Source organism: Convolutriloba macropyga, chromosome 2 (genome assembly GCF_964194025.1).
Source record: "Convolutriloba macropyga chromosome 2, txConMacr16.3, whole genome shotgun sequence".
In the NCBI taxonomy this organism is placed as follows: Eukaryota; Metazoa; Xenacoelomorpha; order Acoela; family Convolutidae; genus Convolutriloba; species Convolutriloba macropyga.
The window spans coordinates 17,076,607-17,096,139 of NC_134469.1; the positions used below are offsets into that span (position 1 = coordinate 17,076,607).

The window sequence follows — 19,533 nt, forward strand, 5'->3', positions numbered from 1 at the left end:
AGGGAGAGGGAGAGAGTGAGAGAGGGAGACTTTGCAAGCGTATAAATTTATTTATTTATACGCTTGCAAAGTATAAATAAAATAAAATAAATACAAAATAACAAAAGTTAAATAAAATAGCACAATCAGCAGAGTATATTGAACTTAAAGCAAGGACAGGACACGCAACGAGGTCATTCGACCTACTTCACAGCGTGCCCAGAAGAACGAGAAACATTTTTAATTTCATCATTGACGAAAAACGTAATTCAAACATTATTCATTTTTTTAAATAAAAACTGGATTTTCCAAAACAAAATGTGATTCATCCAAAATTCAAAAATATTATAACAACAACAATTCAGTCAGCCGAAATTGTTTTTTTTTTACTTTAAATTTAATTAGTGGTTATAGTGGTATTTAATAACCAATTATGAGCTCCCGTCAATTGAACCCCCATTAGTCGTTCGAGAGGAATTCTTTCGGTGATAGTGACTTGTTTAGGTCTAGACATATCCAGTTTTGTTCTTCCGGAAGTATTTTAATTGGCAGGCATGTTAACAACATAACTAAAGGAGTTTTGGGTCTTTCCCATTATAGCCCACCCACGAAATTATAGCCCCATTGTGGTATAAATACCATGATTGGTGGGCTATAGGTTATCTGACCACTAAGGCGGGGGGGGGGGGGGGCTATAATGGGAAAGAGTTTTTTTTATTTTCGTTTCCGTTCTTTGGTATTTTCTCTCATTCAGTTGTTATGCATCGCTTTTGTAGCTCGTTTCCGGCTATCTTTCTGCTATTTAAATGAGGCATGTAAGAGAAAAAAGTTTTCGACAAGAGACGAGATTAATTTTAAAAATTTTATTTTTTAAAAAATTTTAGCTCCAATATGATTTCAAGCCAATCTTTAAAGTCTGTTGGAACTTGCAAAGGCGTCCTATTCTTGTTAAATTTGCGTCTTTTTGTATATGAAATTTTGACAATGCCAATTATTGGAAGAGAGATTGCCATATTGAATCTTCAGCTGTTTGTAGACAGCGTTCTCCAGATAACGTAGATATAACGTGGCTCAGTTTTTGCTTCGTTTTCTTTAATTATTGAACGCTCTTTTTCGATTTGCTCGATATTGAGAAAAAGTGATCGGAGCAAGGTAGCGTGATGCTATTTTGATATAATTTTTTAACCATTTGCAGTTATTGTTGTGCATATTTCTACAACGCTATGTAAATTAAGTGCGTTTCTGTCTACAGCATGACTGTAATTGATCAGTTGTCAAAATATGACAAATTATGACAGGTTGTGACAATTGGATTCCATCAATATGTCAGCTTTGACAGATTTATGACCCGAACGTCAAAATTTCTTACCTAAAATTATTTCAAAATGAGTTCTTGGTTGAGTGATCAAATTTTGAAGCCAATTTTGGTTCTTATGTACTGGCAGTATCCAAATAAATTGTTGTCAAATTTTCACTTGAGATGCGTTGAGAATTCTTTGTTAAATTTTTTGTGAACCATTAATTTTACAGCGTTTTGATGCGAAGGTTGGCTTAATGATAGGTATTTTAGGTAAATTAATTCTTCATTTTTTAAATGGCTTTTACTAATGTAATTTCAGATTCATTGATGTTTTTAAAAGGTCACAAGATTCTTCGCGTTTTACTCTATGTGAAATGTGAGATCAGCCATTCTGTTTCTCAGCTGCCATTTTAGACAAAACCTGTACATACGAACGAAAATTACGATGGATAATTATCATGTCTATACTAACTGCATTTAACAAATTTGAAAGTTTATTTTTCTTACGGCTAAAAAGTTTTATTAGCTTTTATTATGCTCATTTGAAGAATTACCAATCGTGCATTTTAAAATATACATATCATGTTTAGATAATTCAGTGACAAAGTGTAAAAAGTTAACGAAAATTTGAGTAGTACAGTATGATATGTAAGATAACAAAACGAAGTTGTGTAATTTTGAACTAGATTGTGATACAAAGGTGCGGATTCTATTATACCATTATTGTATTACCACATACTGTCACCAGTGACGAGTGAAAAGTGCCTGAAAGTGGTGAAAGTTAATTAAAATCTGCAACTTTCTTAAAATTGAGACTCCGCTGTAAATAATTTATATTTCTAACCAACTGTGAACAACTTTTCCCCCGAATGGTATACGAGTTACGTATGTCCTTAGGGATTGAGTTTTGATTACGTTCTATCTCCTTTTAATGACAATTTATGCCAACGTTTGACGAAAGCAAGGAAAAGAAGAAACTCCGCCTGAATTATTTTTGCGATCTGATTTGAATTTGCTCGACTGGGTGGCCAATTTTAACTCTACACTCTGCAACTTAACGGAAACTATTTATTTTACCAAGAACCCAAAAGTGGACAAATTTAACGTACAGTTTTAAGTGATTTATTTTTATTTTGATGTTATGTTTTGTAAACATTGACTCGGTTGAGCATGGTTAATTTGAAGGTAGAAACATTTGGAAGAGTTCCAAAGAAGTGAGAAATACGTCACGTCTTAAATCGGTTATGTTTGCTGAGCGGCGCTTTTACTGAAGAGTTCTATTTGAATATACACGAACCCTAAGCTTGCACATTCAACGCGTGTTTTGCTTCAATTATCAAGATTTTACCAGGTGGTTTTCAATATACGGGAAATTAGGGGGATTTATCAAGTCTGGAATATTTGAAATATTCTGAATGTTGGTTATGGATATTCGAAAGTGAAGAGACAGCTTGTACGATAACTTAAGTGGGCAGAATGGAGGGTAGAAGCTCGAAGAATATTACGACCTCTTTTTCCATGGATAGTTTTACTCTTGGACGTAACGCGGGTGTCAGGGCTTCCACCGACCAAGAGCGGCAGTTTCTTCAAGTTATTGTCGATTACAACGATATTAAAACTTATCACGAGGTAAGTAAACCAGCCTTTTAATACAAGTTAAAGGGCAATAATTCTTGTTGGGTGTAGATGTATGTTTCCTGGCATGGAATAGCTGCTATCTGTCAGTTAGTTATTTTGCATTATCAGCAAGCATTATTTTCTGTTATGGTAAAGGATAGATGCCCTTTAGTAGCTGTGACGGGGTGCTAGGATAGAAAAAAACGCGAAACATTTGTGCAATGCGAATGCATTCATGCGGTTTATGAAATTGGGAAACGTTCTATTCGTTTTCTATAAGTTTTCTGTGTACAAGTTTTCTATTAATTGGCGCCCTGTTGCTATTTTTCTCTGCTTAATTTGATAGTGACTTAGTTTTGCGTGGTCACTTTTTATTACGCAGGAATTTCTAGTAAGTTTCCTGTAAGTCATGATTAAAAGTACTTTCGTTTGAGAAATGTGAGCAGGTGAACCAAATATTAGGTGAACGCTGTTGAGTGGCAGCTGGGCGAAAAAATACCTTTAAAATTGTAACTTAATAATTTCATTGCTTTCAAATTCTTCAAATCATTTTAACTGGTGCATATGGTTATTCAATGAAAGTTTTTTAAGTATGCCCGATTTATCAATCGCTGAGCTCCTGTAAGGCTGAATATGGAACCATCGTGTTGTGAGCACGGCCTCCGAAGCCAGTCAATGCTGTTTCTTAGGCAATTTTCTGTCACTATTTGGACCGGTTTTGCTTATTTTACATCCCATATTTTTAAGCTGGGAATGGATCTTTTTTCTGATGAACACGAGATCTTTGTCATTCGCTGAATTGATATTCATTTTATAGACTTACGCTAAGAATATTAATATGGTTTGATTCAGATGTTAACTTGATGCTGAATAATGCACGAGCGCAGTGATATTAAACGGTCGTAGTTCTAATCTTATTAATTGCTGTCAAACGAAGTTTGTAGCAATTATATTAGTCCTGTGGTCTTTTTTTATGCACATTTTTGCTTGACAGATTTTTCGTCATTTGACTCATTTGATTTTTCGACCCATTTGACTTTTTGTACCTTAAAAAGCGGGATAAACAGGTAGCGCCCAGAGGGGGTTAAGTTCTCGTAGAGCATTCCAGCTCACTAGTCAACAAGTATGCGATTCACAGAAACTGCTTTGGAGACGTGTACGCATGGTTTTGACCCCTCCTGGGTGGAAAATTTTTGGACCCAGAAAAAATATTTTAGGCTACAGCTCCCTAATAAATCCACCCGACGCCTGTCGTTCGAGAGCAATTTATCAGACGTTCTTTTGTTTGTTTTTTCTTAAATAAAATTTAATTTGTATTGGTGCGCTTTGTTTTAAGATATGTTCCCACATTTTGGTTTAAAGCCAAACTGAAGTTGCGATTTCATTCGCGTCGAATTAGGCAGTGGAGAAAAAAATATTATGGTATGATGTATTAATTGCTGAGCAAAAGGAGAAAACGTAGTTTTTTATTAACGTGCGCTAATTGGACTTCTAGTTTTCATTTTTTTCATCGTTTTTCTAAATTGTTTTGCATTTCCATTCCGAAGTGTTAGAAGGTCTAGTTTTTTTGTTTAGTTAAGGAACTTTTAAATTATTATTCAGGACTTGTCTTTCTTTTTTTACTTCGTCGATTTTTTGTTGCGACCTGTGACGTCGCGCTCACTTCAAATCACATTTTTGTTCATTCATTCATTCATGCAATTCGTTGTATGAGTTGCGCGCGTGACGTCATTTTTCGTTCTTGTTGGATCGATTTTTTTTTAATTCACGTGAGTAATTTTATGATCACTCGTCCTTTACCTCATTCTTAAATTGCTTTTTCCTCTCTTATAATGACTTCAGCTTCCTATAATTTATGGTCAAGTGAACTTTTCTCACTCCAGTTGATGTTTGTTACAGATTTGCCGTAATTAAATCTACCAATTGTATCTAAATCTTTATAGATAAATCATTTTTCTATTTATTTTTTTGGTCTCATTTTCATTAATTTTTTTGAGAATACAAGTCAAAGTTATTGCTGCTATTTTCTAGCAAGCAGCCTGCTTGGTTCATTGGAATGTGAAACATATCGGATGAATCAGGTTCTTAATTCTACCACTAGCCATTCGTTTTGAAAATAGCTCAAATTTTAGAGTTAAATACTGAAGGTTGTGAAAAACGACTGTTTTAGAGGAAATAAGCTTTATATCGGCTTATTTTCTACAATTGTTTTTTCATTTTGTGCTTATTTTATAAATTACGTTTCAGGTTCTGATGATACTCAATATACACAATTTTTCAGCATATACTTAACGAATTTTAACAAATACTGTCTTATTTGGTTTGCGGCTGCGTAAAATTGCAGTTGTATTTTCGGCTCCTATATCGTAATAATGTTGGTATTGTTTTGCACATACCGTTCTGTAAAATAGCTCAGATAAAATCATATCATTTGCAATCTGTATTTTTGAAAGTTTATACATTGACAAGTTTCGTTTTCAGGTGTCAATATACAATGGAATGCGTATCCTTGACGCCGTCGCACACGTTGCCCTTCAGCACAAAATTGAGAAGTTCTCTCTCTTTGACACCTCAACTCAAATGGTCATTGTTAATTTAAACCAAATGGCCGTGCTCTATTCAGGGTCCAATATACTGCTTCGAGAAAAGCGCGATGTATCGTTAAACGGTGGAATTCGTCAGGCTAATGTGATGAGGACTAGCGAGTCTTCGGAGACTACTTCGGGTGAAAGCTCAACACAAAGTATGTCGATGAAACAAAATCATTTTTGGTGCACTGTTGTTTTTAAGTATGATTCTTAGAGAATTTCCTGAACGGGTAGTTTGATTTGGATCGTGCTAACTGGGAGTTTTTTTTATGAAACCTGTGCGCTATTGTAGCTGTATATGAAACTGATATAGCAGAGGTTCAAAATGATATGTGTGTTTCAAGACAGGAATTCATAACCAGTGAATTTTCTATTTCCTTTGTTTCTTAGACGCCCAAAGCTTTCAACTCAATTTATTCGGTTATTTTGTGTTTCCAGGTGTAGCGGAGACCAAAATTACAGGCAGACATGTGGCTTCATTAATTGAGTCTCAACTGGAAAAGGAAAGGCTCTTCCTGAGCAATTTGGACCTGCTCATCGAAAAGTACTGCCCCATCCTAGAGTTCGTGGATATTCGAAAAGAATTTATTTTCTCAAAAGCTGTTTTTTGATGAAACTTAAATATGTGTTTCAGGGAGCATTCAGTCTGTCCGTTGAACAAGTTTGAGATGTTTCGAAGCTGGCTTTTAAATCTCTATCATTTCGTCAAACTCATGTCTAGAAATGTGAGTACCCACTTTTTTTTTTAAAAAAAAACATTAGATATAGGTTCCAGAAAAAAGTAGCATTTTTGCCCGATTTGAATTGGAAAAAATGTTAGCCAGAGCACCGCTTGAGCGAATTTATGAAGGATACATAAATCAATTGTGGTAAATCTTTGTCATCGTTAAATGCTCAACTATTGGGAAAATTTAAAATGTGGCAATTAAAATAATGTGTTTGAAATGCTGTGAATTAATTGCATATCTTAAATAGCTGTGAAAAGAAACGCAATAATGAAAGAAACAAAGTATTAACTCATTTTTAAATAGTCTCAAAAATTGGAAGCGATTTATTTTTCAGTTGGAAAATCTCATCGAATCTTCTAGCAAAAAATACTCGGCTCCGTCAGCAAATTATTCATCAGCAATACAGAAACCAAATTTACCAACTCCAACAACCGAAAATGTCGAGCCGAGAAAAGTGCCTTTAGTGAATGGATTTCCACGATCAACTAGCGTGCCTTCTAACATGTTGCTCAACACCTCATTACTTAGTCAGAATTCTACTTTGACCAACGTTAGAAGTCCAACAATGTCAAGTCCTCCTGCTCGATCTGGTAACCCTCTACTACCACCGAAGACCTCAAGAATCGTAGACTTAATTGATGACATGGCAGACTTGTGTGTGAAGGTGGGGCGTTGTTTGAACGTGAACCTGTGGCATACGCTCTACTCTTACATATCAAACTTTGACAGCTATCAGAAGATAGTGAACAAAGCGTTGCAGTGCAATAGTACTTTCAGGGACAAATGTCATCAGGCCAGAGGCTCTTCCAAGCACAGCGTCTTGTCACTCATGTTTACTCCCGTTAGTTACTTCTCATTTTTCTTGACCTAATCAACACAAGGGCCTCGCTGTACTTACAGCAGTTCAGTATGTGCGCATGAGCGTCCATCAAGCGTGCTGTATATTGTTCCTGGTTTGATATTAAGGTTTCAAAATCTTAAAGACAAATTGTAGAACTAAAGTAGAGCACCTTATTGTGAATTTTATGTTATCTGTTTGTCTTCTTGAAGATCAATTTTCGTTTGCTTTTTGCAAAGGTTTCGTACATTTTGCAGTTCTTTCATTTGCAAATTTACATTTGGTTTCAGGTCGCGTGTGGAATTAAGAAGCATGTACAGATTGTTGCCTACAGTTGGCTTTCTTTGAAAGTGTTTTTGAGGACCGAGAAACGAAGTCTTCGAGGGCCTTACTGGCGGCGTAATGATGTTTTCTCGTAATATTTTTGCGATTTTCACGTCCGAAGTGAGTTGTCCAGTCAAGTTTAAGAGTAGTATATATAAGTGGTATAGTCATAATACGGGGGGGGGGGACATTACATGTTTTAAGATAGGGAATAATCATGTATGCAAGGATAGATGGGACATTTGAGAAAAGGATCTTCGCCCCGGTGGGATTCGAACCCGGATCTAGTGCATGGGAAGCCGATCTTGTACCACTGGGCCAAAGGTGTATAAAATCTATGAGGTTATTTTCGTATATGTTCTGGGCCCGTTATGTACGCTTACTTTACATAATAAATTGGTTGTAGGTACATATGTAGTAAATTTGCGAGAGAGGTAGGTACATATGTAGTAAATATGTCTTTGCAGTAAACATGTATATATTCTGGCTTCCAACTACAGATGGGGGCATTTTGGAATTTTAAACTATGAAAAAAATGTCCCCTCAAATTTTATTAGCTTCAAAGTGCTTTGCGCGCGATGAGTACATGTAAAGTATACTAAAGCAACCAATCACATTCGAGCTACAATAGGAAGCCAATTCAGAAAAATTAGTTATTTTACCGTTTTACACGTTTCAAAACACTAGCCTAGTATTGATTTGAAAAATGACAAACCGAGTTGTAAGAGATGAAATTGATGGGGGTATTACAAACTTGGTTTTCGATGATGGAAACCGAGAGAGACCACCATGGCGGTGCTGTTCCAAAACCATAGTCCCTCGATCAGAGATCATATTCTTTGTTCAAGTGAGTATTATAGTGCTCATGATCAGTCCTTGTTTCGCCATGCTATTCTTGATATCAGAAAGTTGTGAGGAGAAGTCAATTTGGATTGCACTGCTTTCGAGTCTAGTTGGTTATATTTTGCCAAATACCAAACTATGAATAAAGTAATTCTTATAAACGATAGAATCTTCATGGCAGTTGTAAGCCCGAGTGGTTCAGGGAAAACCGACCTAATTTTCAACATGCTGCAAAGTTCATCGTTTTACCCAAGATTATCCAAAATTTATTACTTCTACAAAGAGTTCCAGGACATTTTTACAGCTATGCAATGTAAAATACCACAAATCGAGTTCATCAAATATTCTGGATTGGATATAACAAAGAAACTTTCGAATTGTCTTCTCGTTTATGATGACTCATGCGAGGAAATATTTAACGACAAAGAGTTCGTAAAAATTGCAACATCGGGAAGACACAGAAAACTCCACGTGATTTATGTCAAACATAACTTATTCCAACAGAGCAAGTGGTCACGAACGATTGATCTCAACACCACTCATATCATTCTGTTTAAATCATTGCGTGACATTCAACAAATAGAATATCTCGGAAAACAGTTGAACTGCCTCCAATTACTCAAGGATGCATACAAATTAGCGACGGCTCAGCCATATGGACATTTAATTGTTGACCTTGATCCGAAAACAAGTCAAGGCTTACGATTTTCTTAACTTTTTGGTCCCGAACCGTCAGTTTTCTATATTCCTTCGGAGGAAGCCATTATTACACCAATTCCGAATGAAAAAGAGACACTTGCTTATGCTGAAGCGCTGGTGCGTCAGCAGTAACCCGAAATCGAGCGGCAAGCGAATTTTCCTAGCCCAAGATATTGATTTCATTTGGTTTCTAAGCGATTGTGTTATGAACGTCCACTCTGGTGTTGTCTCAATCAACAAAAAAGAACTGCAAAAATTCGAATCCCAACTGCGACAACTTTCAGAAAAACATTTTAACGCACTACAAAGAAGTAAGCTTTTCCAAACAACGAGAGGGCATTCTCTCATTCGACTAATTGCCAGACCTTGTCTAGAGTATCTGAAGAAAAATGCCAACTGAAGAATTTGTGCTTATTCCCCGCAATATGTTTACAACTGAACAACCTCAGGTTTCGCAAATATTGAAGGACCCAGTTGCACGAAACAAATCAAAACAACTATCGCTTCTGGAGAGAACATTGAAACACGAGCAGCCAGAAGCAGTTATTCATCAGAACACAGAACAACAGACTGATGACGTCATGGTTTCCGATGAGGAAGAAAAACGGCAAAATATTACAGATAGGTTTAAACAGAGAGTTTGATGAAATCAGTCAGAATGTGATTAATGACATAAATTTTCTCGAAAAGGACAAACTTGAAAAATCAAAAATAATTTTGAAGAAGATAAACCAATCGCGTAACATTTCTCTGGACGATGAAGGCGAAATTCTCATCGATGAGAGGAGCACTAACATTCCAGCCTCAACTTTCCTCTACGCATTGCAACAAACATCATCGAAACTTTCGCATAACCATTATGAAGTGCTGAATTATTTGAACCTTGCACCACACCTCACTTGTAATACTTATGCAAAGAAGTTCATAAAAGTTCAGAAAGAGCAAAAACTACGTCAGTTTCCAGATGGAGGAGCCAGTGAACAGAAACCTTCTGTCGAGAGAGCAGAAAAAACAGAGACTGCTAGCTTTGATGAGGAAGGCTTCGCAGACGCAGAGGAAGAAATCAAAACGCCAACAAGCTGGAAAACTCCATTCAGTGGAAATCAAAAAACTAAATAACGTCTACATAAAAGGAAAAGCAGCCTTTGGAAGTGTTACCAACATCAAAAAGGAAAGCGGTCTATCACAGAAAAAAATTGAGAAATTCCTTCAATCGAAAAACTCGTACATCAAATATCGTCAATTCAGGAAAACTTTTCCACGATTGAAGGTAGTTGCTTACAGAATAAACGAGATCTGGTCCATGGATGTAGCCTATATGGACAAAATAGCAAACCACAATAATGGGGTTAAATATCTATTGGTTGCAGTTGACGTTTTATCACGTTATTTACGTGTTCAACCTCTGAAAACGATGTAGGCAAAAGACTGCGTTGAAGCCTTCAAAAAAGTGATCAAGACGAAACAACCAGAGAAAGTGTGGACGGACAAAGGCACTGAATTCAAAGGCGAGTTCAAAACTTTCTGTGAAAACAAAAAGATTCATTTGTATACAACCGAAAACGAAACCAAATCGGCGTTTGCGGAAAGAAATATTCGATCACTTAAAAACATTATATACAGATACTTGGAAGAAAAATGGACTTGGAACTATATAAAGGAGCTTCCCAATTTTGTAAATATCATTAACAGACGTGTTAACAGCGTTACAAAGTTAGCCCCAAATAAAGTTTTCAAAAAACATGAACCATTTTTAATTTCGATTGCTTTGGACAACAATAAATATAAACCACGATTCGAAGAGGGGGACCTGGTACGAATAGCGAAACCAGACGATACCTTCAGAAAAGGTTATACTCAGAATTATACAGACGAAGTTTTTACAGTACTACGATTGGCTACAACAAGTCCGCCTACCTACAATCTGATTGACGCAAACAACGTTAAAATCCTGGGGAAGTTTTACGAACCAGAATTAGTACAAGTTAATGCGTTAAACACTGACGAGGAGCAATGATTTCTAACAGCAATGAGTTTACAATTGACTTGTTATCAAATGCATCAATGGACGTTTTCAATGAAAATACTATGGAAGCATTTCGGAACCAATTATCACAACCAATACACTTACAGGGAGAATGGCAAGTAGCATTGACTTCTCTATCTTTTCCATCAAACATCAATAACGTCAACTCTGGAGAAATAGTTGTTTACAAGAATTCAATGACCGATCCAAATGAGTCGAGTAATCGATCAGGACAACTCAGAAAAATTCGGACTGGTATTTACAACAGCTGGGAAGATCTAGTCTCGGAGATTGTTCGCATTGCAAGACTAAAACAGTTCGATCGTAAGTTCGACAAGATAACGCAAAAGCTCGTGTTAACATTTGGGGAAAATGAAGGATTGTCATTTCAAGACAATGAAATTCCCAGCATTCTTGGTTTCAAGGGGACCCCGGACCCTGCACACAATGGTTTTGTTAACATTGGTTACAAGACAAACTTGGAAAATGGGGCTCCGAACTCTCCTAACAGATATTTTGGTATTTTGCCCGTTGATATAACATGTGGCTCACAGCTTATTTTTGTCTACATCGACATTATTGAATATCAACATGTGGGATGACTCGCGGGTACCCATTCTCAAAATCATTGAATCTGAGAGACGGTTGAGAAACGGCAGCCTCAACACAGTAGCACCTGTTCACCATAAAACTTTCACAAACTTGGATTACAAGCGTTTACTTTCAAACAATATCCAGAGCATCAAAGTTGAGCTGAGAAGTGAGACTGGGAAACTAATACCTTTCACTGGAATCGGTAAAGTTGTCGTCAGTCTTAAATTTCAGAGAACGAGCTGACTGATGGAAGCCTACTATAATGATCAAGCATCCAATTCGATACCTCACCTTCTCAGGACATTACAGACAAAGAGGAAGCGATTTTGGAGCATTGGCTGCTGGCATTGGACGCGTGGCCTTACCTTTGGCAAGACGATTTATTTGGCCTGCAGCAAAGCGAATTGGCAGAGAGCTCCTTGTGCAAGGAGCGCCCGAGATAGCTGAATTTGCAACAAAGAAGAAGACAGCAAAGCAGGCATTAAAAAGTACAATAGCAAAAACAGTAAAAAAAACCATTAGGAGGATCACTTCACATCGGTCGGCGCGTCATTAGACGAAAGAAGTCCCGTGGAAGCAAAGCTTACAAAAACAAACCTTCTCCAATTAAACGCGCCATTTCATCAAAAAACAAGCTGCAAAGAAGTCGATCAGACTTCTTCTCAAAAGTCAAAAATGCGCGCTAACATTGTTATCCCATCTGAGGCAACGCATAGTTCATTGGACTTGTTCGAGAAACCCCCTCTGCTGGTTACTTTTGACCAAGCTTTCGAGAAGAAAACTGGCCCCCTTTATTCTCCTACCGGATCTTCACTGGAATTTGAAATTGTTGGAGACTGAAACAATTTCATCGACTTACAGAAAATTTATCTTGAGGTAAAGTGCTGTATTGTGCAAAGCAATGGAAACAATTTACGTTATACTACTGGAGATGCCAATGCAAGCGACACACCTTTCTTCGTAAATAATATCTTACACTCTTTATTCGCTGATTGTACAGTGTCAGCTAACGGTAACAAAATTTCATCAGCTAATGGACACTATGCGCACAAATGTTTCATTGAAACTGAATTTTCTCATGGCTCAGACGCAAAAAGTACATGGTTGAAATGTCATAGATACGAATACGAATCTGATCCCAACACAATTCCAAACGCTTCTATTGCCCAACGGGAACTACTTAATCGAAGATTCATCCAACTTACACTATACGGTAAAGTTGCTGTAGACTTTTTCTCATGTGAGAAGCACCTAATAAGTGGTGTCACAATGCGAATCTCTTTCCGAAGATCACAAGATGACTTTGTTATAATGAATGAAGACGGTGCAAAGCATTATAAAGTGAAAATCGATGAAGCTAATTTGTTCGTTCGCAAAATGACAGTATCGGATAATGTGGTGGGAGCAATTGAAAAATTCCTTCTGAAAACCCCAGCCATGTATCGATACAACGAAGTTATTTCGAAAGCCTTTCTCGCAACAGCTGGACAACAAAGCTGGAAACAAGAAGATATTTTCACAAAGGAACCCATTCGAAGACTTATTATTGCAATGTCTGCAAGTGCCGCTTTCATTGGAACCAACACTGAAAATCCATTTTCATATCGAAAGTTTGGTCTAAATGAGATAACTGTTTACCGCAATGGATTTGCAACTGCTGGTACGCCAATATCGACCAGAGACGACAAAAGGCTATACTTCAATTCAATGGGAGCCTTGGCTTTCATTGAAAATGGTCACGGTATATCATTGGCTGATTTCCCGCGCCATTATATAATGGTGTTTGATCTTACGAGTACACAAGAAGCCACGCATTTCATTCATCCCGAATTAACAAACTCATCATTATCAGTCGAACTTAAGTTCGGTGCAGTATTAGCAAACAACATTGAAATATTATTCTTGGGAGAAAAATGTTCAACAGTATACATCGATTCTGCAAGAAACGTTTCGAAAAACTCTCTGCCTATGAGCTAATGGATGAAGATCAGATATTCAAGTTGATACAGCAATGCAAACACTTGAAACATAAATTCAACGGTGTCTATGCCAACTTCCCCCTGAAAATGTCGCCAAATTCTTTTACTATTGTCAACGCTTCACCTGCTGCATCAATTGGTACACATTGGCTTGTGTTAGCCAAAAGATATTCGTCTCCAATTATCTACTTTGCAGACCCTTTGGCTTTACCAATTTATTCGTATAAGCATATTTGCGATCACCTAAAGGGTATCAGTGCGGACACTATATATGTGGATCTTATGGAAGATAGACGAGAAACCGGAAAACCCTTGCAATGCGCGAACTCGCAACTGTGTGGACTTTTTTGCATATATATTGCTCACTATCTTATGACTGATTACTTTCCCTATATTCCTGATGTAAATGAGATGCAGCTGCTGTCATTTGTTAAACATATGAATTAAAATTTCTCCAAAAAACTTCTGAAAGTTCATTAGATGTATGATTCTGAGAATCCAAAAACTACAAAGCCAAAAAGTTGAAATAGCGGTTCAATGTTAATTTCTAATAAACATTCTTTAATCTCTGAGAAAGGCAAATAAACTATGTCTGAAATCTCTAAATTTTACAGACAGAACGCCCCCAGATATGTTGATTTTATAGTCTTCAGATAAATATAAGCCTAAGCAGCTCTAGATAGTTGAATTTTTTCAGAGGACAGCCGCCAAGCGAGATCTTACACAATGTCAATAAGTCCCCCCGAGGACATAAATTTTTGTTGACGCGTATTGTGATTAAAGCTTGCTTAAAACAAATAAATAAAGTTTGCTTTTAGCTGATTGGCTAAAGATACCCGGATTACTTTGATTACAGGAAGCAGTCTTTCACTCATTGCTTTTTGCCTTTCTTTCTACTGATCAGTTAACTAAAATCTTTCTGCTCTTACTTTTAAACTCCAATTTTACTGCTTTCAATCCTGTTCTCTTCACAGCTGAGGGTTTTTAGCTTTATAAGCTGAACTTTTGTTCAAAAAAAATGAACCAGACAGTTTGCGACATTTGTCAAAAAAGCTTTCTGATAAAAGAAGCCTCCGACGACACAGAAAAACAATTCATAAAGATTACGCCCCGCGCAACTTGTTCGAATGTCATGACTGTAGCTATGAGACCCATAGCTTATATGAAATGAGAGGCCATGTGACGGTTCAACACGGACAGACCAATCCTCGATACTGTCTTTACTGTAACAAAATTTTCAGCAGAGACCTTGACTACATGGAACATATGAATAACGTCCATGGTTTGCCAACATGGAATGTTGACGCAGACACGATCTCTGAAAACGGACTACTACCAGTTGAAAAAGCTTTCGGAAACAGCATGAGGGAGTACGAAGTGAAAGTGGGTGTCCGCGAGATTGACGTGTTACACGCCATGCGGGTTAAAAGTGAAGAGATCAAGATCATTGTCAAATTAAGTGTGCAGCAGAGTCCTCAGAAAATCCAATTTGGAGCTGTGATACAGCTAAGAAAACCAGTTGAAGACTCAGAAGACTTGTCTGAGGAATCACACAAGATAACAATTCATCAAAAATGGAACGAGTTGACTTCGGAGGCATTGCAGACGAAAGTTTTCACCAAATGGTTGAACAGATGCTCTTGTCACTTAACAGCGTTGCATCTCATTGTAGCGGTTGGACTTTGGATCAGGTAAAAAAATTGAAATTCGCACAGTGAAATCGAAGCCAATCGAGGGCTCATCGTACTTAGCGTTACCACATAAGCTCTCGGAAACTTCAGCTCTTCTTAACATCAGAAACAGGGAAGATGAAAACTGCTTTTTATATTGCTTCACAGCGGCATATCATTTGAAGTATGGGCCACGACTTGTGCCAAAAGAAACCTCAAGTCGGCAAATTACTAGCCCTCATACATATGGGCCCAAAAACAAAATTGCCAAGCAGCCAATTGGACAGTATAACATGCCCATGGGATTTCACCAGATGAGTCGATTTGAGGAGCTGAACAATGTGCATGTAAACGTGTTTCGGTAAGTTATGCTTTATTATATTTGAAATAATAGCATCGTATAAACGTTTTCATTGGTTATATATATCCCCCCTCTCACACTCCTCTTTTGATTGGAAACTAAAACAGGTTTTCAACTTTAGGTACTCAGACGAAAAACTGATCCCCCTCCGTGTCTCAAAAAAACTCGATTGTGAATTCAATCTCGATTTACTTCTTCTAAGCGATGGAACCACGCATCACTACGTCCTGATCAGAAACTTGAAGAGCTTAGTTCACAAGTGAGGAAAAGAGTTCAACGCATTGATAATCATCTCTGCAGGAACTGTTTTCATGTCTGTAGTTCAAAAGCAAGATACGAAAAACACATATCTTGTTGTCAAGAGAAGAAGCCAGCTATTGTGCGAATGCCAGCTGAGAACAAAAACTCCTTCACCTTTCGAAAGCTACAAGCTCGCTGGTTTGCTCCAGTGGTTGGCTTTTTTGATCTCGAGTCAATCATTGAGCCGATCATGACTTGTAAGAACGACCCACAGTTCTCCGATACAAGAGCTATTGAAATGCACAAACCATTCAGCTATGCCTTGCTGTTCATTGCACAAGGTCAAGAAGAACCATTTCATTTTGAAGGTGAACGAGGTCCTGGAGTAATGCAGAAGTTCGTGAAATCACTCGAGAAGATGGCAAAGACGATATATGTCGTAAAGCAACAAAACAGATACTTTGATGGCATACCGACAATCGCAAGAACTAACGTTGAGAACTGTTGGATTTGTGAGTCTCCATTAGATCAATCAATCGAAAACCCAACAGTGCTAGATCATTGTCACTTCACGGGCGAGTTTCTTGGCTGGGCTCATAATGAATGTAACATCAACCGCAAACTTTTGAACTTCACGCCAGTATTTGCGCATAATCTTTCAAACTATGATCTCCACCACGTAATACTAGCACTTGAAGCAAGCAACATGCGAAACCGGATTACAATAGTCCCAACCACAGATGAAAAATATATAGCACTCGAAATTGGAGTTTTCATAAAAATGCGGTTAGACAAAAACAAAAAGGAACGACCAGTATACGAAAACATAAGGCCGCTGGACTCTTTTCGGTTCATGCCTTCATCTCTTGACTCATTGGCTAAAAACCTGCCAGCCGAAAATTTCAAGTTGTTGGTGCAGCACTTCAGTGAATGGCCAGAAAGTGCTGTCGACAAGTTGAAGCAAAAAGGCTTCTTCCCTTACAGCTACATTGACAACTTCGACAAACTTGATGAGTCCGAGCTGCCTCCGCGTTCTCAGTGGACCAACAGTTTACATCAGTTTGAAGTTAACGTAACACAGGAAGAATACGAGCACGCAGTAGAAGTATTTAAACTTTTTGAATGTAGTACTGTCGGTGAATACTACGACATTTATCTGCAAACAGATGTTTTTCTGTTAGCAGCCATTGTACTCTGCTTTCGAAAGGTTTGCTACGAAACATATGGTTTGGACTGCTGCCAGTACTATACTGCATCGAATCTATCAGGTGACGCAATGCTGAGAACTTGCAAAGCCCCCATAGAGTTGCTAATCCAGCGCGAGCACCTAGACATGGTAGAAAATCTGATCCGCGGAGGGATCAGTTCCGTTTACAGTAAAAGATTGGCAGTAGCCAACAATAAATATCTCGAAAATTTTGATGCAGAGAATCCGTCAACCTTCATTATAATGATCGACGCAAACAATCTTTATGGTGGAGTGATGGAGAAGTTTTGCTTACCGCTTAACGATTTTGACTATTTCGATCAGGTATGGGATTCAGATATTGAACTTGAACTAATCAACAAAATTCTAGAGACTGCAGATGACAGTGATGTTGGCTACATCGTAGAAGTAGACCTGGACTATCCCGACGATCTTCACAATCTACACTCTGACTTCCCATTAGCACCAACAAAGGACAAAATTGATGCATACTGGCTGAGTGAATACCAACAGGAACTCCTTGAGCAGATGCAAGTGAACGCGCCTCCTTCGAATAAAAAACTTATTCAAACTCTATTTCCAAAAACGAAATATACTCTGCATTATCAGACACTCAAGTTGTACGTTGAGCTAGGGCTAAAAGTAACCAAAGTTCATCAAGCACTTGCATTCAAACAGTCCAAATGGCTGGCGCCATACGTTCAGCTGAACACTCAAAAGCGCAAGGAGGCTCAGAACAAATTTGAAGAGAATTTCTATAAGCTCATGGTAAACAGCGCTTTTGGGAAAACATGTGAAGGCAAACGCAACCGGATTAAAGTCAAGATGGTACGTGATGAACAAGAAGCCTTAAAATGGACTAGTAGACCTGAGCTGAAAACTTTTCAAATCCTTGCTGATGATTTGGCTACAGTAAGTCTCAACCAGACCGAAATTTTATGGGACAAACCTACAATTGTTGGAGCGTGTATCCTAGACCTCTCAAAAAAATTTATGTACGAGTTCCACTACAAAACCATGAAACAGAACTTTGACTGCAAACTTCTTTATTCTGACACTGACAGCTTTGTTTATGAGGTGCAAACAGAGGACTTTTTGCAGATATAGAATCAAAACAATTGACACAGCTCTTTGACTTCTCCAACTTCCCAAGGAACCATCCACAATACGATGGAAGCAATGCAAAATTAACGCTCAAGTTCAAGGATGAAATGGCTGGCCGCACAGTTTCTGACTTTGTAGGTCTCAAGCCCAAGCTCTACTCGATGAAACTTTCCGAAGGTAAATATTTCTTTATATACTCAACAGTTTTTCTTTTGGATATATTACAAAGAGAAGACGTAATCGATGGTTCAAACTTTTTCTAAAGTCAGTTTCTGTTGTCTAGTAGCTACAGGTGAAATCAGGTGTTCAATCTATGTTAAAAACTTTCACAGGTGATACGAAACGGTCAGCTAAAGGGGTCACCAGAGACGCGCGGCAGAGAATGACTCATGAATTTACAAGCAGGTTCTCTTGGGTGGAGAAACAGTACGCCTGCTAAATACAAGAATTGCATCAAGCAAACACCAGTTGATGACAGTTGTCACCAATAAAAAATCGTTGTCTGGATACGACGACAAGCGTTATATTTGCCAGGACAAATTAACAACGCTGCCATTCGGACATAAGCAATTGCTAGATGAAATGTTTGCCCGACAGATTACTTGCAATCTAGAGTGGGGTTCAAGCGATGAGAGTGACAACGAAGTCCTGGCAGAGTCTTCTATGGAACTGAGCCCACCGCCTACTCAGTACACTCCACAAACAGAGCTGCCGGAGTTCTGGTCTCCGCCTGACCCAGGTCTCAACCAACGATCATACAGCGATGATGAACTTGAAGAGGACCTGATTGACTTTGAACTACGGAGCGAGCAAGATGATTTCGACCACGACAGGTGCTTATTTATCGACGATGAAGCTGAGGAATCAGATCGAAGTGAAAGTTGTCTCGATATTTGCTTTACTTCAGAAGTATTTTCCCTCGAAAACCCTCCTGATGCGCCAAGAAAACAAAAGTGCAGGTCAGACTCAAATCTAGATGAGAACAGCGTCCTTAATAATACACCAAAAATAACTCTCACAAGCCCAAAACAGTTTGAAATTGTTTCCGACGACGACAGTGAGATTCCTCAGAAAATCAGGAAGACGTCAGTAATCGCACTAGACTTTGATAATGCTGGCCCACTATAAACTCAGGACTCTATCTATCGTTTTTGGCAATCAAATATGTGGTAATGTGGTTGTATCCCTTCGGGTCAGCCTACGTACTGTAAATAAAAAAACTTTTCACTTCACCTCCAAGTGAAGACAAAAATTTTTCTACAACAAAACACACTATCCAAATCATTACACAGTAGGATATGAATGAATAAGTTTTTTTACCCTCTATACCCCCTTTTGAGAAATGCTAAGTATCGATTAGGTAGGCTGCAGGGGGGACCAGGTATGAATGAATAAGTTTTTCTACTCCCTATACCCCTTTTGAGAAATGCTATGTA

The 19,533-nt window shown here is 38.0% G+C and overlaps 2 protein-coding genes across 4 annotated transcripts in view; one reads left to right on the forward strand and one right to left on the reverse strand.

Annotated features, from left to right (window-relative positions):
* LOC142357315 (metal cation symporter ZIP14-like) overlaps positions 1-19,533 on the reverse strand; it is a 339,525-nt gene that overhangs the window by 156,621 nt on the left and 163,371 nt on the right. The gene's annotated exons all lie outside the window — the stretch shown is intronic.
* Positions 1,603-19,533, forward strand: part of LOC142334837 (uncharacterized) — an 89,574-nt gene continuing 71,643 nt past the window's right edge. Inside the window, exons 1-5 of the mRNA XM_075383165.1 lie at positions 1,603-2,908; positions 5,378-5,639; positions 5,923-6,046; positions 6,119-6,209; positions 6,547-7,053. Coding sequence (XP_075239280.1) covers positions 2,756-2,908; positions 5,378-5,639; positions 5,923-6,046; positions 6,119-6,209; positions 6,547-7,053 — 1,137 coding nt within the window. The 5' untranslated portion in view covers positions 1,603-2,755. The remainder of the gene's footprint in view (positions 2,909-5,377; positions 5,640-5,922; positions 6,047-6,118; positions 6,210-6,546; positions 7,054-19,533) is intronic.